At 36.7% G+C, this 22,757-nt stretch overlaps 2 protein-coding genes across 4 annotated transcripts in view; one reads left to right on the top strand and one right to left on the bottom strand.

Annotated features, from left to right (window-relative positions):
* The window catches only part of LOC131942242 (sodium- and chloride-dependent neutral and basic amino acid transporter B(0+)-like), a 298,846-nt gene extending 298,301 nt beyond the window's left edge, over nucleotides 1–545 (bottom strand). For 2 of the 3 annotated variants that reach the window (XM_059301988.1, XM_059301989.1), the window contains exon 1: nucleotides 284–544. The gene's annotated coding sequence lies outside the window, so the exon portion shown is untranslated. Of the gene's footprint in view, nucleotides 1–283 lie in introns of all 3 variants that reach the window. The other variant, XM_059301992.1, reaches the window with a different exon arrangement.
* Nucleotides 546–8,813: 8,268 nt separating this feature from the next.
* On the top strand, nucleotides 8,814–11,309 carry LOC131942235 (putative cationic amino acid transporter). The gene is made up of 3 exons (XM_059301980.1): nucleotides 8,814–9,519; nucleotides 10,380–10,507; nucleotides 11,077–11,309. Exons 1-3 carry the CDS (start codon nucleotides 9,383–9,385, stop codon nucleotides 11,307–11,309), a joined length of 498 nt encoding a protein of 165 aa, XP_059157963.1. The 5' UTR covers nucleotides 8,814–9,382.
* The last annotated feature ends 11,448 nt before the right edge of the window (nucleotides 11,310–22,757 follow it).

Below are 22,757 nucleotides of genomic sequence, written 5' to 3'. Positions count from 1 at the left end.
ATATATATATATATATATATATATATATATATATATATATATATATATATATATATACATATATATATATATATATATATATATATATATATATATATATACATATATATATATATATATATATATATATATATATATATATATATATATATATATATGTGTGTGTGTGTGTGTGTGTGTAATATGTAAATGGTCACATGAATACTTGACACCTAAGTCTTTTTTTTATATCAAAGCTAGTAATCGTTATGAATTATCGTATCCTATAAAATATTTTTCTTACCTTGCAATATATTTTCTCAAACAATGTGGCTGCTTTAGTAGTCTAAATAATTACATGTCGACATTCCACGTTACGACACTATCAAAACACAAACGAACTAGACCGTCTTTTAAAGCTACACCAATCAACACAAATATCACAATCTTTATCGACTGAGGTGTGAGGCAGGTACACTGCCTACAGATAACTGTGTCTATTACTGAAGGAACATTGTTAAACTTTGAAGACGTGATTGGGGTAATCCATCAGACACGCTCCCTAAGTCAACACAGACCTGTGACCACACGTCTTTCTAACGTGACCACACGTCTCTCTAACGTGACCACACGTCTTTCTAACGTGACCCTTATCTAATCTCTTGAACTCAATTTTTGACAGCTCGCTCCTTGTTATCGGTTAGGTGTTGAAAATAGTTGAACGGTTGTTACGGTTGAAACTGTTCGGGTGTTGAAAATAGTCGAATCGGTGTTGTATTGTTATTGTTGAAACTGTTCGGGTGTTGAAAATAGTCGAACTGTTGTTATGGTGTTATTGTTTTTGTTAAAACTGGTCGGGTGTTGAAAATAGTAGAACAGTTATTGTTATTATTGAAACAGTTTGGGTGTTGAAAATAGTCGAACTGTTGTTATATGGTTGTTGTTTTTGTTGAAACTGGTCGGGTGTTGAAAATAGTAGAACAGTTATTGTTATTATTGAAACAGTTTGGGTGTTGAAAATAGTCGAACTGTTGTTATATGGTTGTTGTTATTGTTGAAACTCTTCGAGTGTTGAAAATAGTCGAATCGTTATTGTAATAAGTATTGTTTGAAAGTGTTCGGGTGTTCAAAATAGCCAAACTATTTTTTATCCAGCTTTTTTTGTTATTGTTGAAATGGTTTGAAAGTTGAAAATAGTTGAATCGTTATTGTAATATTGTTTGAACATGTCCGGGTGTTGAAATTAGTAGAGACTTTATTATTATTAATGATGAAACTGATCAGTTAACAACTAAGTCGTAATTGTTTCAAAAGCTTAGATTTATTTTAGAGAGTTGATTTTGGTTTGAGAACGTGGCAGTAAAAATCTTGTTAAAGAATATGTCTAGTACGAAAAAACAAACATACTGGTGGCTTATACATAATATATCAAAACACCGAACGTTGTGATCGTGATTAGAAAGATAAGATCGAGAAGCAAATTGTGGTGGTGGTTCTCAAATTGTACTGCTGTAACAGGTGAAGTGGGATATAACAATAATTATGACAACACCTCTCATTGTTCTTATATCACCTGCGTATGTTTTCAGGTTTGCACTACGCAGAACTAGCAGGCATCTGCCCCAACACCTCTGGCTCCGCCTACATGTACACGTACGTGACAATAGGAGAACTCTGGGCATTCATCATTGGATGGGGTCTTATAGGTTTGTTTCTTTCCTTCCGTGATCCTAGTTTTTAATGTCTGACTTGTACATTTTGAAATTCTTGAAAGTGTCAAAAATAAATCAAATGTTCTATGTTTAAAGCTATTAATATCATTGTTTGTTATTTTACTTGTAAACATGAAGTTTAAAAAGCTAAAACTACACCACCCTTGTAATAAAAGTACAGCTCTTAGTCATACTGTTAGTAAAGTGTGATGTAACTTGCAACAGAAGATCTAAACTAAATTTGTAGATCTGATGTGTTGGTCACTAAATCTTCATGGCTGTGTGCAGGTTCCCATCAATTCAATCAATCAACTCTTAAGGTCCCATCAATTCTATCAATCAACTCCTAAGGCCCCATCAATTCAATCAATCAACTCTTAAGGTCCCATCAATTCTATCAATCAACTCTTAAGGTTTCATCAATTCAATCAATCAACTCTTAAGGTTCCCTCAATTCTATCAATCAACTCTTAAGGTCCCATCAATTATATCAATCAACTCTTAAGGTTCCATTAATTCTATCAATCCACTCTTAAGGTCCCATCAATTCTATCAATCAACTCTTAAGGTCCTGTCAATTCTATCAATCAACTCTTAAAGGTCCTGTCAATTCTATCAATCAACTCTTAAGGTCCCGTCAATTCTATCAATCAACTCTTAAGGTCATATCAATTCTATCAATCAACTCTTAAGGTCATATCAATTCTATCAATGAACTCTTAAGGTCCCATCAATTCAATCAAATCAACTCTTAAGGTCCCATCAGTTCTATTAATCAGCTTTGACCAAACTATTGTTCTACTCTGACTTAAGTTACCTAAAATGACAGTCCATTGGTTTAGTGAAGTAGAGTTCACCTGATCCTGTGACCTTGCCATATGAAGGGATAGTGTGGTAAGCACTATGCCCAGCCACCCTTATTTCCCTTGCGTAAGGTAGGTACTCACAGGATTCGAACTCAAGACTTTTGGGTTTGCAGTCTAGCACTCATCAGCTAGGCCACACCGTCCCATTTGTTTTAACCTAACATAACCATAGTTCTACTCTACTGTACCTTGTTCTACTTTACTAAATCTATTGTTCTAGTCTACCATAATCATTATTCTACGCATGTATAATTATTGTTCTACTCATGTATAATTATTGTTCTACTCATGTATAACCATTGTTCTACTTCTGTGTAATTATTGTTCTACTCATGTATAATTATTGTTTTACTCATGTATAATTATCGTTCTACTCATGTATAATTATTGTTCTACTCATGTATAATTATTGTTCTACTCATGTATAATTATTGTTCTACTCCTGTGTAATTATTGTTCTACTCATGTATAGTTATTGTTCTACTCATGTATAATTCATGTTCTACTCTTGTTGCGTATGTGATAGGCACAGCAGCCGCTTCTGTAGCTTTAAGTGAGACCTTTCACTCCATCACTGAAAAAAAAGATTTCTGGTTTTTTAAACAGTTGCATGGAATCTGCTAGTGAGTGATATTTACTTTTTTTTTTGGACTAAAATAATTACCTGAAAAGTTTAAACTGAGCAACATCAGAATGGAAAAATTTGCTAGGTAAATCAATGCAACATTGCTATTGCATGTTGGAGTAGTAGGTTTCAATAATGGTGGTTCATTTGTTCAGGGTGGTTCATTTGTTCAGGGTGGTTCATTTGTTCAGGGTGGTTCATTTGTTCAGGGTGGTTCATTTGTTCAGGGTGGTTCATTTGATCAGGGTGGTTCATTTGTTCAGGGTGGTTCATTTGTTCAGGGTGGTTTATTTGTTCAGGGTGGTACATTTGTTCAGGGTGGTTCATTTGTTCAGGGTGGTTCATTTGTTCAGGGTGGTTCATTTGTTCAGGGTGGTTCATTTGTTCAGGGTGGTTCATTTGTTCATTTTGTTGTGAATATCTCTAATAGCCTCACACACTCTAATCCTCTTGTAACTAAACTCACTCTATTGCTAATAGATTCTCATACAAAGCTTAATCCACATATCCCCCCCCCCCCCCAGATATCTTCTAACCATCATACAATGCCTAAAAAGTTTATTTACATTGACCATTAAATTATTAGTTACTTCCCATTTATAAATTAAAAGTAAATAAGGGAAACAAGAAATAGATATTTTCAAAATTCTTTACCGATAAAAACTAATTCTGCATTAATGAAACTCTGAAATAGAATAATTGTTTTCTATGTTTCTTAAATATTAGTAATATAACTTTAATATCACTGATGGTCTAATCTTTATACTTCTTTAAATTTAAAAGAAACATTGGACTTAAAGTCAACTTAGAAAACTATTGGTTGAATTTAATACTTAACTTTTTATTTTTTACTTTAAATAATTATTTAGAGTCCTTTTTATGTTTTTATGTTGATTAGTTCAGATATCAATAGTTGTATTAATCATTAAGCTGAAATTAATTATTAATTAATGAACACAATATGACTTTTTTTTGTAAAGAACAGAACAGATTTTCATTTATAAAATATGAAACAAAACTTCTTTCAGAAAAAAACATGCATTGAATAATAAGCTTTTATGTAATAATGCACTAAAAATGAGTACATAAAATGATTATCTTTAAATATAAAATAATACTATTTAAATAACCATAAAGAAAAGCTGACAGCCCTAATCTGCCCCCTACTGACTGCCCTAATCTGCCCCCTACTGACTGCCCTAATCTAATCTGCCCCTACTGACTGCCCTAATCTGGCCCTACTGACTGTCCTAATCTGCTCCCTACTGACTGCCCTAATCTGCCCCCTACTGACTGCCCTAATCTGCCCCTACTGACTGCCCTAATCTGCCCCCTACTGACTGCCCTAATCTGCCCCCTACTGACTGCCCTAATCTGCCCCTACTGACTGCCCTAATCTGCCCCCTACTGACTGCCCTAATCTGCCCCTACTGACTGCCCTAATCTGCCCCCTACTGACTGCCCTAATCTGCCCCTACTGACTGCCCTAATCTGCTCTCTACTGACTGCCCTAATCTGCTCCCTACTGACTGCCCTAATCTGCTCCCTACTGACTGCCCTAATCTGCCCCCTACTGACTGCCCTAATCTGCTCCCTACTGACTGCCCTAATCTGCTCCCTACTGACTGCCCTAATCTGCTCCCTACTGACTGCCTTAATCTGCTCCCTACTGACTGCCCTAATCTGCCCCCTACTGACTGCCCTAATCTGCCCCTACTGACTGCCCTAATCTGCTCCCTACTGACTGCCCTAATCTGCTCCCTACTGACTGCCCTAATCTGCCCTCTACTGACTGCCCTAATCTGCTCCCTACTGACTGCCCTAATCTGCCCTCTACTGACTGCCCTAATCTGCCCTCTACTGACTGCCCTAATCTGCTCCCTACTGACTGCCCTAATCTGCCCTCTACTGACTGCCCTAATCTGCTCCCTACTGACTGCCCTAATCTGCCGCCTACTGACTACCCTAACCTTGTCCAATGTTCCCCTCCCAGGTCTGCCCCACATTGACTTTGTTGCTACGCTGGTCTGTCTCCTGCTGATGTGGCTGCTGGCCAGTGGTGTCCAGATGTCGGCCCGTGTAAACAACGTCCTCAACGGCCTCAACTCTGTTGTCTGGGCTGTTTTGTTGGAGCTTCTCTTTACCTGGGCTCCTCGTCCAACTGGTCACAACATGGCGGATTTTTGCCATATGGATACCATGGGGTCAGTTTCTTTCTGTAGTGCTGGCTTTGACTCCATGAGGGTCAGTATTTAGTGAGAGGAAGATAGTCTAATCTATAAGCTATTTACTTTATTTTTAATTAACATTCTAGAAAATATAGAACACAAACAATCAATACTGTCTCAAATGTTATTTAAAAATGAAGAAAAAATTGTCACAAACTTACATTGGTATACAATTTAAATTCAATGATTATTTGATGTATTTAGTTATATGCTGAATGTTTAGTGAGGGGATTCCTCTAAGTTTTGATGTCTTGTATCTTTATACTGATAACTTTGTTTGGTTAATTAGACAAGAATGATGCAATTTGACATAAAAATAGTCTTGGCTCACAAGGATTAATGTTGATTACATTTTTAAACATGTTTTGCTGAGAGTACAATAATAATGACTTATAGTTAAAAGACTGATTAAGATGACTCAAATTTACAATATTAGATTACATAGACACTTTGTTAGTTTATTATGTAGGATATGTATGTATAATTTTAATGCACATTAATGTTATTTTATATCTTAAACTTTAATTGATAAAAGTTTAGTGTTTCACCTTTTAAATAATAATTTTTTATCTTTTATGTTGCAAGTCTGTCATAATTATTTTACAGATTTGTTATACTTTAAAATATTAAACATTATTGTATCAAACATCTACACAATACAAAAACATTTTCTGATTTTTTTTTTAACCAAACCACCTTGCAGGTGTTTACTGCTGTGCCCACCGCCTGCTATGCATTTATTGGTTTTGACGGCCTGGCTACCACAGGGGCAGAGTGCCGGACTCCGGCCAGATCCATCCCCATCTCCATCCCCATCTCCATCCTCATCAACATCCTCATCTTTACATGTGTTGTTGCTGGCTTGACGTTCAACATGCCTTTCAAGTAAGAACTTATATCAGAAATCTCTGACACAGATCAGTAATGAAAAGGCGGTATTGAGCTAGTGAATCAGCAGCAAATTAGCACTACTCACAAACACATTTTAGATGACGTACTAAAACAATTTTCCTTAACAAAGTATATAGTATGATATCCAGTCTAGTATGATAGCCAGTCTAGTATGATAGCCAGTCTAGTATGATATCCAGTCTAGTATGATAGCCAGTCTAGTTTGTATATGAAAATTCCTTTCTCTGTCAACCTTGCATTTAAAACAAAATGTAACTACCCTTACAAAAATGAAGTAGAGTTCAGTAATTTCAGTGACCTTGGTATATGAACTAGGTCAGCACTATGCCTAGCTACCTTTACTTTCCCTACTGCAAGTCAGTTACTCTTTAGAGCTGGGTAGACTTAAGGATGTTCTATTGACATGAACCTGGGATTCAAACTTGAGACTTTCAGGTTAGCAGTTGTTTGCCCTACCATCTGACCATTCCGATGCATGCTGGATTATTTTTTTTCTTGGTAGTATTATAGCTTTTTTATAAACATAAATTAATGTACAATATTTCTTTATTTCTTTAGTTTTAGAATATCTATTTAAATAAACCGGTAGTGATCTCCCCTAAACTTTCTCGAATATTCTTAAATAAAACAACAGGGGATGGTAACTGGGGATATAGTTATGATTTTTAATCCATTTTAAATACTTAAACTTTTAAAAATAGAATAGAATCTCATTAAAAAACAATTGCGCACCAAGCAAACGCCGAATAAAGATGTGTATAATAGTGCGCAATATTATTAGTACTTTATAAATTTACATGCGTTTTTTGAAAATACGGAAATAGCGTAAAGTAGTACTTCCGGTAAACGGAAATTACTGAAAATTTGATAGAAGGTTGAGAATTAGATTTATTACTTACATGGGAAATTTCATTTATCTATCTGAAACAGTACTCAAGTTATAGGCTTTTAAAAAATTCAAAGTAGAAAAAGTACCACTTCCGGTTATCGGAAATCGCTCAAAAGTTGATCAGGATCTACGATTTTGATAAAATACTTATATATGAAAGTTCATCAACCTAGCTGTAACGGTACTCAAGTAATCGTGTTCACACACAGACAGACAGACAGACACACTGACATACGTACAAGATTGCAAAATTATGTTTTTCCGTATCAGTGAGGTGTAAAACATCGAGATTTGCAAAAATCTCGATTTTTTGCACGATTACAAGACTTTCTCTATACTTCATATATACGAGAAAGTAAAAAGTGTATAAACTTTTTGTCAGTTAGAATATTAAATTGTCAGCACACCTAGTAGTTAATGCCACAGAGTTTTAAAAATCTACTGAATAAATGTACTCAAGAATTCAACCCATGAAAACTCACCACAGAAATTCTACCCAGAATTGTTCACAAGAATTCTACCCAAAAATCCTACCCAAAAATCCTACCCAAAAATCCTACCCATTATCTCCACTGAGAAGACCAATAATTGATTCTACTTCCCTAGGCTTCTCCCTTAATTAAATTTACAATAATTAATTCCACTTCCCTAGGCCTCTCCCTTAATTACACTAATTAATTCCACTTCCCTAGGCCTCTCCCTTAAATATAAAATTTACTCTACTTCACCAGCCTACTCCCAGCAGACACAGCTATGCTGGATGTGTTCGCCATCAACGGCTACCCTGCCCTCAAGTACATCATGGGGGTGGGGGCAGTCGCTGGTCTGTTTGCTGCCACTTTTGGATCTTTGTTTCCTCTTCCTAGGGTGCTACAAGCAATGGCACATGATGGGCTTTTGTTTAGGTAAGGCTAGTCATGGGCTTTAGTTTAGGTGATACTAGCCTCGGGATTTTTTTTTACAAAAAGCCAACTAGGGTGGTCTTTTTACGTAAGGCTATCCTTAGGCTTTTGTTCATTGGCATAGCTAGGGGGAGGGTGGGTAGCTGCCATGGCGCTGTTCCTACAGGGGCACCAAAAGGGGTAGAAAAAGTTCGATTGAATTATAGACAGCCAAAGTTAAGAAAATATACAACTACTAGGCTTTACACACTGATTTAATTCTTTTCTTTACCAAAAATTAAACACTGTTTTGGGATAGTGACTGTTAAATATAACCAACATTTTAAACATAAGGGAGGGGGTGGGCTTTTTCACCAATATGAATAAATAACTATAATATGAAGGAGGGGAGGGGGTAGTTTGTCCCAGCCTCTGCTTTTGTTAAAATACAAACTAAGCCATAGGCTTTTGTTAAGTTTGGTGGAAAGGCTTCCATGGATTTTGTTTATACAAGGACTGTTTTAATGTTTCTAAATAAATACTTTATCTTCTCTATATTATTGCAGTCTAGTTACCTTAATAAATTATTTGACTATTCTTTCAGATATTTTTCCCTCGTGTGCCCCAAGCGCCACACAGCATTACGTCCAACCATTACATCTGGCCTTGTGGCTGCCTTTCTTGCAGCATTTGTCAGCCTGACCCTTCTCATTGGACTGGTGCTAATTGGCACCCTCTTGGCCTACGTCATTGTCACCTATGCAACGCTAATCATCCGATACGTCGACCTTTACTCAGCACCTCTCTACACGCCCATACCTGTCAAGTTCCAGACATCTGTTTCAGAGAGTTCCAATCATCATGATTCCTACTTGACTTGCTTGCCTGGTATTAAAAGAAAAACTTCCGACACAGATCTGCAGGGGAACCAAACCACTGACGGTTCTTGTCTCAGCTTCAGTAGACAGTCGTCACATTCTGAGAGTTCCAGCAAGGAGGTGGGTGGGGTTATAAACCCTGCGTACCAACCCGAGGGAGCCTCTGCTTGTTCCAGAAGGGACTCCTCCAGCTCTCTGTTTAAAAGACATGAAGACGATCACAACGACAGCGGTCACTTTTTGAAAAACAGTGAAGAGAAATCTTCTTTATTGGAAGTTTACACACAGTTTCCCAAACACGATAAAAAATATATGCACCAAGCAACCACAGTGTTCAAAATGTACAAGGTTGACGCTATATGTTAGCCAGCATATCTACGTCTTTCTGTTTGCATTGTATGCAAGTATATTTATGTGCTGTGGAATTGTGGCTAACCTGTACCAGTTTATATTGGACAAGAATATACTTGTGATTTGTATACTTTGTTTGTTGGTGGTTACCATGACAACCCTTGCTGTTATTTTAATGCTTCTTCCACACTCAAAAATGTAAGTTTTTCATAATTAGCTACCAGTTCATTAATTATGCTAATTAAATACATAGCTGACCTATGATACATATCCATTGGGAAGATGGAGTGGTATTGATAGAACTATACCAAATACAGGCAGAATGGGTTAATTTTTGTTATCAACACATAGCAATAGCCTGTGTCATGCTGGGTACCTACATAAGCTGAGTAAATATGGACAATGTTAGAAAAATGAATAAATATTTAAAGAAATTATTAGAGATCTTTTAAATCAAAACTAACAGCTTTTATGATTTAGAATAGTAATTTTTATTTATTTGGGAACGGCCATTTATAGTTGATACACTAATTTCACCATTTGAAGAGTTTTTTAAAACCTATTTAAAAAAACAAAAGTCTATTACAGAGAACATGATGTTTCAAACCTAAGTAAAGAAACTATAACTTTTCCTTATAGAAAACACATTTTAAACCTATTTAAAGAATTTCTGTATAACTTTTCCACAGGAAACTTGTTTTAATAAGCCTTTTTAAAAAACCCTCAATGACTTTGCCTCACAGAGAACACGTTTAAGCAGAGTTTCTTCCAGGCATCAAAACGAAATGAAATTTATATAATTTATATAGAAAATATATACTTTTACATCCCCCCCCCCTCCGAAGAAAGTCTACCGCCCCCTCGAAAATTTCAAATGCCCCCACCCCCCGGAGAAAAAGGTCAGGAAGAAACACTGGATTTAAGCCTAAAATATTTCTGTATAACTTTTCCACAGAAAACATGTTTTAATAAGCCTATTTAACAAAACCCCATAACATTTCCGCACAGAATACACTTTTTAAGCCTATTTAAATAATTCCTGTATAACTTTTCCCTAGAAAACATGAAGGCTTTAGAGCTCCATTTGTTCCTCTGATCACTGTTTTCACTGCCAGCATTAATCTCTATTTGATGACATCACTACACTGGATCACATGGCTTCTATTTTTAGTCTGGATGGCAATAGGTAGGTACCATCTTTTAGTGATCACATACTTTAAATATATGAGGTTTTTCTTTTGAATCCGTAGAGAGGTAAACTACCCTTTCAAACCTTAAGGTACAAGAGGCAGGTGAAGTAGAGTTTACCTGATTCAATTATAGGGATAGTATGGTCAGCACTATACCCAGCCACCTTTTTTTCCCTTTAGAGCTGGGTGAACACATGGACTTGAAGCCAGGATCAGAAGTCTATACTTTAAGGGTTAGCAGTCAAATGCTCTACAATTTGACCACTGCGTCCCTTGAGAGATGAAAAGCTTTATTGCTAGATTTGTCTACAACTATTTAAAAATATTAATTACATCGTAAAATTACAAGTTCTGAAATTTGACTAAGTTCTTTCTAGTTTAGATAGAGCGTATTTTTTTCTACTTTGCTACAAAATTTCAAAATCTTAAAACATAAATGGGAGAGATTAAATAATAAATTTGTTTAAATGAATATTTACATATATTTTTAGAGCTGATTTATTTTTTAAAAATTATTTAAATACCATTTTTCCTCACCTTTGCTTCCCCCCGCCCCACCCCGCAGGTTTGGTCCTGTACTTTCTGTATGGGATCAAGAACAGCAGCCTCATTGTGAAGAGGGAAGAGGACTGGGAGGATCCTGAGGGGGAGGCGGATAGTGCGGACACTGTTATACCAGTTTCAACCAATGATGTCACTCAACCCCTACTTCAGCAGAATCTCTTCTCTAGTAACAACTTGACTACAATGGTTTCTGTAACAGAATCTTTACTTCCTTATACATACTGCTTAAGTTAATGTAACTTCAATTCTGAAGATTGTCTACTGCAATGCAACCCTTATTTTCTAGGGTCTGAGCCAGTCTTTCAATAGAATTCATCCTTTAACAGAGCAACTTTTATACATTCACAAGTTTAATATGCTTACTTTGATGCAATCACTATTGTAGTACAATTACTTTTCAATAGAGCTATTTAAGTAGAGCTTTGTGAATAGAGCTATTTGAATATAACTATGTGATAGAGCTATTTAAATGAAGATATATGAATAGAACTATTTAAATGAAGCTATTTGAATAGAACTATGTGAATAGAGCAATTTGAATTCAGCTATTTGAGTAACGCTATTTGAATAGAACTATTTAAATGAAGCTATGTGAATAGAGCTATTTAAACGAAGCTATATGTATAGAGCTATTTAATAGCTAGCCCGCTGATTCAGTCTTTCAGCAAGCAGTTTGTTATTTTGTTGTTGTTATAACTTTTACATATCTTTGACAAACGTACTCTATGTATTATATGGTGTTGTGTTGATGTAGTTGAAAATGTTGATCAATGTTATACTGAAATAGCTAAAAATACTTCATTGAAAAAAATATTGTGTTAAAATAGTTGTTTTTGCGTGTGTTCAATCTACAAACCCTAAACCTTGATAAACATGCACTTATATGTATAAACTTCATTTATTTATTTAGGATCTTAGACACTAAATATTGCTAAATGTGACCAGTTTATATAGGCCATGTAATTTTTTAATGCCCTGTTGATATATTGCTGTATGTTACCTTTTTATGTCTGCTATAGTTGATCTACTTTTTAAGATATGTTACCAGATTATGTGTATGTTAGATGACCACATTTTGACCACATGTTTTTAGCCTTGAAGGCTGAGCAATAAATATTACCTGGGGAAATTAAAATTTATGTGAGATTTTGTTTTATTTTGTGTCCACACTGCAAGAAAGTGTTCACTTAAAGAATACAGGGAAATAACTCCAGCACCATGGCATTGTAAGAACACAAATAATATAGGGAAATAACTCTTATTCTAGGTCACGTTCTACATGACAAGATCGTTGTTTTTATACAGTACAGGAAAGTAACTTCACTTTATTTATTGATAAAAATTAATTTGTATAGGCATGTTCAGCTAAAATTTCCAATTAGTATATTCTAGTCACTTAAAGTTACGTAATACCAGTAAAAAGTTATCATTTAGGCCACTCATTATCGGAAATGTATCTAATACCTATTGCTGTTTTTGCATTGTTTGGAAATTTCATTTCCTCGGTTACAACATGAATAGTAAAAAAAATGTACCAGTTTGTTTCAGAATGTCACGTAGACTCCTATAACAGGAGCTTCCTCAGACAACTCAGACAGACGTGACGTTAATCTAAGCTCAGACAGACGTGACGTTAATCTAAGCTCAGACAGACGTGACGTTAATCTAAGCTCAGACAGACGTGAGGTTAATCTAAGCTCAGACAGACGTGACGTTAATCTAAGCTCAGACAGACGTGACGTTAATCTAAGCTCAGACAGACGTGACGTTAATTTAAGCTCAGACAGACGTGACGTTAATCTAAGCTCAGACAGACGTGACGTTAATCTAAGCTCAGACAGACGTGACGTTAATCTAAGCTCAGACAGACGTGGCGTTAATCTAAGCTCAGACAGACGTGGCGTTAATCTAAGCTCAGACAGACGTGACGTTAATCGAAGCTCAGACAGACGTGACGTTAATCTAAGCTCAGACAGACGTTACGTTAATCTAAGCTCAGACACACGTGACGTTAATCTAAGCACAGACAGACGTGACGTTAACCTAAGCTCAGACAGACGTGACGTTAATCTAAGCTCAGACAGACGTGACGTTAATCTAAGCTCAGACAGACGTGACGTTAATCTAAGCTCAGACAGACGTGACGTTAATCTAAGCTCTGACAGACGTGACGTTAATCTAAGCTCAGACAGACGTGACGTTAATCTAAGCTCAGACAGACGTGACGTTAATCTAAGCTCAGACAGACGTGACGTTAATCTAAGCTCAGACAGACGTGACGTTAATCTAAGCTCAGACAGACGTGACGTTAATCTAAGCTCAGACAGGCGTGACGTTAATCTAAGCTCTGGCAGACGTGACGTTAATCTAAGCCCAGACAGACGTGACGTTAATCTAAGCTCAGACAGACGTGACGTTAATCTAAGCTCAGACAGACGTGACGTTAATCTAAGCTCAGACAGACGTGACGTTAATCTAAGCTCAGACAGACTTGACGTTAATCTAAGCTCAGACAGATATGAACGTCCAGAATAAACATTGTAAAAGTAAAGCCTGAGTAAAACAGCAGATTTGCTTGACCACTCAACCAAGGGTCGTTAATCCAAACCACTAGTTCTTAACATTTTTGGAGGTACCGAACCCCACCAGTTTCATGTGTGCTTTCACCGGACCCCTCTTAATAGAGTTCTATCGTCCGCACTAATGAAACCCGATCGTCAATCATATGGGTTGGGTTTGTTTTGACCTCAGCCGAACTCTTGAGTAAGACCAGAGGCGTAGCGAGTGGGGGGAGGGGGGGGGGGGGGGTGCGGACCGCACCGGGTGACACCATTTAGGGTGGGGGGGGGGGTGACACCAAGGCAAAAATAGCAAAATATATGCAGAAAAATGATTGTTTCACTTTATTAAATGATTAATTAGAGTGAATTAGTCTTTCATGAGCAAAGTGGACAAATCCCGACAACGGTGGAGGGGAGGGGAGGGGGGGGGGGGGGGTTGACACCAAGACGTAAACCTGCTAATGATGAAGAAAACATGAAAAATTCAGCTGAATTTATAACCGAATATAGATACAAATAGGTAGTATTATCTGAACACATTTTAAAGCAATCACCGTGGATATGAAAATAGGTGGGGAGAGTTACATCAACACAACGTTGCCTGAGGTGAACGGTTTGGTTGAGAATCGTAATAAGCTATAAATACATGGTTGGGGCAGTGTTTCTTTAAGACTTTTTTCTCCGGGGGGGGGGGGGGGGGCACTTGAAATTATCGAGGGGGGGGGGGGGGGGCGGTAGGTAGACTTTCTTCGGGGGGGGGGGGGGGGGGGGCTGTAGAACTTTTTCGGTGGGGGGGGGGGGGGGTTTGGTTTGGGGTGGAGGGGGTAAACCAGTAAAAAAAGTAAATGCATCCAGCAGAAAAAAAATTAATACATACACAAATGCGTATATACATACTTGCAAGTGTATATGGATTATATATATATATATATATATATATATATATATATATATATATATATATATATATATATATATATAATTTCTTATCGATTTCTCTTACGGAGGGGGTGCCGCACCGGCAGAAGCGTAGCGACCCTTCCCGGCGCCCGGGGACAAACTTTCAATTTGGCGCCCCCCTCGGGAGCACATTTTCAATTTGCACCTGCACCCCCCCCCCCTCAAACTTTCGATTTGCACCACTCCCCCCCCCCCCCCAAACTATATATAATGCAAAAATGCAGCTAAAATGACATTTTAATTTGTTTTTACAACCCATTTTGGCGCCCCCTAAGGTCCGCGCCCGGGGACGTATGTACCCCACCTGCCCCCCCCCCATCGCTACGCCTCTGCGCACCGGGTAACACCCGACCTCGCTACGCCATTGAGTAAGACTCAACCAGGGATTTGATCTAAACACATGCATGTCCAGAAGTAAACAACAGTTTGAATAGATAACTCCAGAGATCTCATAAAACGAACATTTTACTCAACGCAATTTTATCTTGGCAAGACCTAACACCATTAGATGCTGTCTTACACACATTTATACCTACTCGCATGTGTATTGGCCTAGATATAGGGGATACAAGCAAGACTGAAGGCTATGTAGCTTGAAAGATAACACGGCCAACAATTAATGCAAACAAATTGGGTGATTAGTTTGAGAAGACTACGTTTTATTTTATCCCAGACACAGTAGCAGGTAGGTTGTGGATCAGTAGATAGAGGGGATTTTGATCGTGTTGTTTCAAAGCGATTTTTTTTGAACATTTATGAGAACAACGTGTAAAGTACAGAAAGAGTTAATTCTATTGAATTGTATGTCTGTGAACACGATAACTTGAGCACCGTTACAACTAGGTTAATGAAATTTCATAAATAAGTATTATTTTAAATTTGTAGTTCTGTATCAACTTTTCAGCGATTTCCGATAACCGAAAGTGGAGCTTATTCTACTTTTGGATTTTCATAAGCCCATAACTTAAGTATTGTTTCACATAGATAAACGTAATTTCACATAGAAGCAAAATATCTAATTATCTTCCTTCTGCCGAATTTTGAGCAATTTCCGATTACCAGAAGTGCTTTTCGATACTTCCGATTTCTCAAAAAAAACGTATATCCTAATATGTAAAAGGCCATGTGCGCACTTCTCTCTCTCCAGCCGATCAAACACTATTTTCTATGTAAGACTCAATGAAATTATCCATGACAGAGTCGATGATAACTACCGCTCTCTTGGATATTTCTCTTAAGAAACTCAATGATACCGCGTTATTAGTTATAAAGAGACAGAGAGTTTATCAAAACGGAAAAAAATTCAATTCGTTTAATTAACAATGCGTTTCACGTAATTATTAATTATTAATTTCCCTGCGATTGATACAATTGTTCAGGGACAGTTAAACTATTTTTTTTGAAAATACAGAACCTCTATCTTCGTTTATAATTTATTAATTAAAATAAGATTTTTTTTAAATAATTAAAATTGGCCTTTCTATTATATAGTTTGAAAAAAAATTAATAGGCTAACTAATGAATATAATAGATAATTTTAATAATTTTTCATTCTAAACCTATCGAATATCTTTTTTTAAATGCAAGGTAATCTTTTATTCTTTTATGGATCCTACAAAAGTAACTTTTCATTTAATAGCCTAATGAAAAAAAACTCTTAATAAGAACTTTTAATCCTACAAATATTAGAGTAGTCTCCCTTGACAGTTTCTATTCGAATGTATTTTGTGTTGATTTTCGTTGTGAAATACAGTTGACTTTTTAAATTAATTATATAAGTAAACAATCTATCTCTTTGTATATTTATTTTTAAGAATATTATTATAATACTTAGAATAAGTGTTTCTTGTTAAATAGCATTTTTTAAATTATTTCTCATTCTAAATCTTTGCTATCGAGTTTCATGGGTGTTTAAATTTAAGATTATGAACACATCGGCTTGACGAAAATGATTATATACACTTAAATACATAATAAAATTTACTTTTATTAATACACCTACACTATTATATGCACACACATACAAAAGAATATTTTAGCGGCTACATCGTCAAAAAAAAAAAAGGAAACTCCTTTATACCTAACAACAAAAACGTAAAAATGCATAGTCCTAGAGCACACTAGCACATACATAATTACATACGAACATATGTGTGTGTAAGTAAGATGTGCGGTAGGTAGACAGGCGGAGTGGAAGGAAAGCAGTTTGGCAGGAATAACGGCAGGTAGAAAAGTAGGTAGGCAGGTAGCAGCGCAGACAGGTTAGTGGATAGGTAGGTATGTGGGCTGGGAGTTAGGTATGTAGGTAGGTGGGCCTAGGAAGGAAGGCGCCTCACTTGGTATAGTGAGCGATTATAGTTGCTCATCATATTCATAGCGGTTCGCAATTATTAAAACGAACGAAGGTACCATAGTACTCACAGGAAAGCCCGGGAAGCTAAATTGAACCCTGTCTGGGCGCCACCAAATCTATTTTTTTTTCGCAGAAACCTCCACTGGGGTATTAGCAATAGCTTCTCAAATTTGAATGACAAACGAGTGAAATGTTTGGTAATGCTTAAACAAACAAACCCACATATTCGTTGTTGGCAGTGGCGTAGGCAGGGGGGTTAGGGGGGTCATAACCCCCCATAGACCCCTCGGTATATATATAAAGTATGAGGGGGTTTGTAAATCGAAATTTTAAGGGGGGGGGGGTGCTAATCAAAAGTTTGAGGGGGGGGGGGTTGAAAATCGAAATTTTGAGAGGGGGGTAAAAATTTGAACCCCCCTCCCACATGAGACGATCCTGGCTACGCCACTGGTTGTTGGGACGCGGGTTTGTCCACACTGTCGCCTGGACGCACGATCCTTGAGTGTATGTTAATCAACCTCTGTTCTAGTGAGGTAGAACACACATCGGCGTCTGACCACATGTTAGAGATGGGTCCCTTGGCGCTCCTGTGAGCCACTGGTTACACTACCGCAGGGGCGCTCCTTATTCGGTTTAATTATCAAATGTCGTGTGCCACCGTGTCGCTGTTGTAGGGTGCTCTTTAAAAAGAAAATAGGCGCTCCCGGTAGAGCCCGGGGCGCTCGCTGTTGCCAATTGCCACAGCGCCGGCGGGCGCTCATTATTCTACTTAGTGAACAATTATAGTAGCCCATCAAAACCGTAGTGTCTCCCGGGGAAGCTCTTGACCGCTCTGGGTCACTCAATCTCATGGGAACTGGCGGATGAATCTGGTGTAGTTCTACCACTGAATCTCAGAGGCGTAACGACCGTTTTTGGTACCCAAGGACAAACTATCAATTTAGCGCCCCCATATATATTTTTATATTTATAATGCAAAACTGTAGCAAAAATGAGCTTTTATTTTTTTCCAACCCATTTAGGCGCCCCCTAGGGTCGGCGCCCGGGGATATATGTACCCCCCCCCCCCCCCACCGCTACGCCTCTGCTGAATCTAGTAGTACCTATAACCGCAATTGTTGAGATAGCTGCTCTGGATTCTGGGCTCATAATCGTATAATGAGAAAAATCAAACCTTACCAGGGTGCTTCTCGAAACCCTTTTCACCAAATCCCAAAAATTTCATGGCACTCGTACAAACAGTATCAAATCGCATTCGACTTTCATTTTTATGGAGAAAAATCGCATCGCTTCCTGCCAGAGACTCCAAGCACCGACAGAAGGGGGGCGCCAAAAGGGGTAGAAAAAAATCCTCATTCTTCAGTCAAATTTAAGAAAATATATTTATACACGCCTGATTACCTGAATTGTTGTAAGTATGAGAATGTATGTAGGTGTGGGCGCCTTTTTGCCAGCGTTTAAATAGGGTTGGCACAAAATTGATAGTTGGCCCCAGGCCCCGGAATAGGTTGCTACGCCTCTGCTTCCTGCTAGGGCGCCGCCCTTGCGAAATTTTAAAAAAACTTTCCGCAGAAATCTCCACAGGAGTATACTCAAAATTTTAAAAAAACTTTCCGCAGAAATCTCCACAGGAGTATACTCAAAATCTTCACAAACAGTGCTTTTTTTTCATATATTTTTCTCCGAGGAGGGGGGGGGGGGAGAGGGGGGGGACTTGACATTTCCGGGGGGGGGGGGCGTGCGGACACTGTTAAAAGTATATATTATTTTCTAAGCCTATACAAATTCCATTTCGTTCGTTCGGGGGGGGGGGGGGGGGCTCTGCTCCCCCCCCCCCCCTCCCCCGACGAGATGCCTGGAAAAATTCTGTAAACAAAATTTTATGGCGATCCGATGAAAGATGTATTAATTCATAAACGACAAACAGACAACTATACTTTCATTTCTATAAATATAAATAGATATATACTTTAACTAGTGTCCGCATACCCGCATCCGGAAATTTAATCACAATTTTTGTTTGTTACGTTTGAATCCTTTAGGTTAATCAATATTAACAAAACTTAACAAGACGCAATAAATACATTTAACCAAAAAAATTAACAAGTAAAATGAACGTTATATTTTTATTGTTTCTAGATAAAGAGTAGTAATAGACTACCGGCAGGTCCCAACTCGCGACTAGGTACACGTTTTTATTAAAACACAGATCTAAGACATTTTCCATCTGAGTGGGTTTTGCTGTACAGCGGTTTCTTAAGTCGTGGACAAGTGATGGCACCTTTCTCTGTTGAGTAGCTATGTATTCTGTCTTATATTAGACACATTTTTAAATATATGTTACAATATGGGCGTATAGATAATATAACAATAACTTGTCTTTGTGGACGACGCTAAAATTTGGCAGGGACACCAAAGGCCTACAGGCTGAAATTGGGTCTTTCAAAAATGTTTGAAGATTAAAACTAGATTAAAACTAGATTAAAACTACTTTTCTCTTTTATGCGCCTACTGACCACATAACATGTATTTCGTATGAAAGTCTAAAAACAGAGGCACAAATATATCTAGACTTGTGAGGTCTACCGATTAGGTATTTTGGCAGTTATCTAAGCCCTTGCTTGTTTTGACTCAAAGCCTTATTCTTTCTCTAATGACGCCTTGCGTAACATGGGATTGGGTTTTTAAGGCGGCATAAAGCTTTCTGCTGTTCCGTATTGAGTACATTGGATAAAAAAACTAACGTCTTCAGATGCCTAAATATGTTTAACCACTAATTAGTCAGAATAATTAGTCAATATTTCAATTCTCGATTTTGGGACACGTTAGTGGCCGGGGTTGAGCTAATGTCGATAGCATTTGGACTGTACCTTGTTGTGGGCGTTTTATTTGTAGCCCATCGTAATCATTGAACTACGCAACTGTTGGTTAATGGGGCCTCTTCAAGGGTTTGATTTGGCGTAATGTTTGTAAGAAGAAAATGCGTTAAAAACACTTTTTAGTTAAGCTTTTTTTTTTAAAAAAATAGGCCTATATTTTATGATAATATCATCGTAATGAACAATAAAATAAATTTAAACAACTTTAGAATACACCTGTTTCGGCTAACATGAATGTTATTCTTAGTTTTAGTAATGTTAAAGATGTCTTTTTCACATTATCAACTTATAAGCAATACAGTAAATTCCGATATTGTCCATATGCATACAAGCAGTGGCGAAGTCAAGGATGGGTTTAATAGCCCTTACACCAACCACCCCTTCCTTAAAAATGGTGGAGTACTTAAATACGAATGATACTTTCTTAACTCTCTACTGGACATCATATTTGGTACATTGTCCCCGACAACTGGGTGGATTTGGATAACACCCATTGTTTACTTTATAGTTAATAGCTTCAGTTTTAATTATTGGAGTTAGTAGCAACATTGACACAGTTAAAGGTATTCAGGACAAGGTGACCAGGAGAAATCACATCCAGGTTATTGTCTATGTGAGAGGTGTAAGTTGATATTACAGGTTACTGGAATGAACAAGCAATAATTAACTTGCAGGAGGACACATGTAGTGATACATGTTTTTTTTTTCCTTGACATGCAGTTACAAGTGTTTTAGTTTATAATTACAACAGGATAATGAAATACAGGAGTAAAAGTGCTTGAGGGAAGACGAAGGAATTTAGTTCATTCATGTGTGTATTAACTTAAAAAAATCTCCCGAAAGTTATTTTTTTTATTGATTATTAATATTGTATTGATTGGTAGCACTATTGATTTTAAAATAACGTCAGCACTACACTTCAATTTCATTTTTATATATATATATATATATATATATATATATATATATATATATATATATATATATATATATATATATATATATATATATATATGTATATATATATATATATATACATATACATATACATATAAATATATGTATATATATATATATATATATATATATATATATATATATATACATTTATATATTTATATATTTAATACAATTTAATGACAATTGCGTGAATTATAATAATAGCAAAAATCATTCAAATAAGTTTTGAAATCTTTGGCTTGCTGTCCTAACAGTGAACTATATCCCGAGCTTGTTTCCACACTGTCTCTAGTGATAACCCATCTTTTTTGTGTCATCCTTCTAATCAAATATCCAGCTTTTTATTTGCCTGCATTATAATGCTGGTCATAGACTTTCTTGACTTGTGTGCAAACCATCACAATATGATTTTGAATGTTTTTCTGTAAATGAAATAAACAATGTCGAATTGTAATAAACACTAATGGTGGTCAATTAAAGTAAGTGAAAAAGGAAAAATATTTTGATACTTTTTTTTTTGTGGAACCAGCAAGAGAAATAAATTGCAAATCTATATATTACTATCTATACTATTTCTTCACTATAACTAATTACTTTGAAAAGATAAAGCACTGAACATGATGAATAACAATAAACAAACATGATCAACACTTATAATCTTCTATATACTACTAAAAGTCAAGTTTGTTTACATGTTTGAATATTTATTTTTTTGTTTGTTTGTTTGTTTGTTTGTTTGTTTGGCTGATTGACTATCTCGCATGGTTGCACTCATCGTGGAGAGCTGTAAAATAGTATGTAGGTAGAGAAAATTTTTTGTTTTAAGACAGACTGTTAATCACACATTTATTTAAAGACGTTAATTAATTTATTGATTTATTCATAGGTAGATTAACCCATTTTTTTTTAAATGTTAAAACATTGACTAAACTTTGTGGGAATAGTGACGTCCCTTGATGTGTTTACTTTTTGGTACTCCATCATAGACTTTGTGGCCCATTCAAAAGTTTAACGCGTTACAAAGCTAATTTTCTGCCGGCTATAACTTAAACAATACGTCCGTTTGCTGTATTTATTACGTTCCAACACTTATATCAATTTTAAACTGTCTTTTTTCATTTAGTTTTACAATAAATTTCTCTAGATCTAAAGATCAGCTGTCGAAGGAAAGTTATGAATGTAGCCTAGATCTAGGTCACTAGACTCATTGTAAATTCTAGATCTAGACTTAATGTAAATTCTACATTTAGAATCTATTTCAGGCCTTAATACATCTAGAATCTATTTCGGGCCTTAATTATTTTATATAAATCTTTGTTTGGCTAATTTAAGATAAAATTTAATTTGAAAGTTACTACTACTAGACTTAGATCTAGATCTATGCGCGTAAATCAAGTTGCATAAGGAGACTCATAGTATAGTATAAAAATTCTTTTGTGACGTCACGAGTAAATAGCTAAGTTGGTAGCGTAGTCCGCTCTCATGCGGGTTGCACAGGTTCTAGACAAATATGTCAATGATATTTTTTTTTCAATTTTTTTTTAGATGTGAATGATAAAGTTGCCTATCTGAACTTGGCAGGATACAGGGCAGGTGAAGTAGAGTTCATCTGTTTCTTTGTCCTAAGCATATGAAGGGATAATGTGGTCAGAGGCATGCTCGGCTGGAATCGTTTTTTAAACGATAAAAACATGTTGTCTGACACTTGGCGGAACACTGGGCAGGTGAAGTAGAGTTGAGTAGGTCACCTGTGACGTCAGTATATGAAGGGATAGTCCGAAATCTGTGTTTTCGGTGTTTTTAAAAGATAAGTAACATATTTTTGAATGTGGGGTCTGTTTTTTGTGACGATAAGTGACACTGCAGTAGCGTAGCGAGGAGGGGGGGGGCGGGAGGGGAGGCGGGGGGGGGGGGAAAGGGGAGATGGAGGGGGGAAGGGGGGGGGCGGAGGGACATATGTTGGGGCGCC

This window comes from Physella acuta, unplaced genomic scaffold (assembly GCF_028476545.2).
Source record: "Physella acuta isolate Inbredline_101_S28 unplaced genomic scaffold, ASM2847654v3 ptg000397l, whole genome shotgun sequence".
NCBI classification, from domain to species: domain Eukaryota; kingdom Metazoa; phylum Mollusca; class Gastropoda; family Physidae; genus Physella; species Physella acuta.
Note: the sequence above shows the minus strand (reverse complement) of the source record. Positions and strands in the feature narration are given on the sequence as shown.

What these genes read in the sequence shown, in the direction of transcription:
- LOC131942235 (XM_059301980.1), top strand. Translation starts at nt 9,383, where the DNA reads ATGTGCTGTGGAATTGTGGCTAACCTGTACCAGTTTATATTGGACAAG. An exon ending in CTTCTTCCACACTCAAAAAT is followed by an intron (nt 9,520 to 10,379) that starts GTAAGTTTTTCA and finishes ACTTTTCCCTAG; the next exon opens with AAAACATGAAGGCTTTAGAG. An exon ending in TTTAGTCTGGATGGCAATAG is followed by an intron (nt 10,508 to 11,076) that starts GTAGGTACCATC and finishes CCCACCCCGCAG; the next exon opens with GTTTGGTCCTGTACTTTCTG.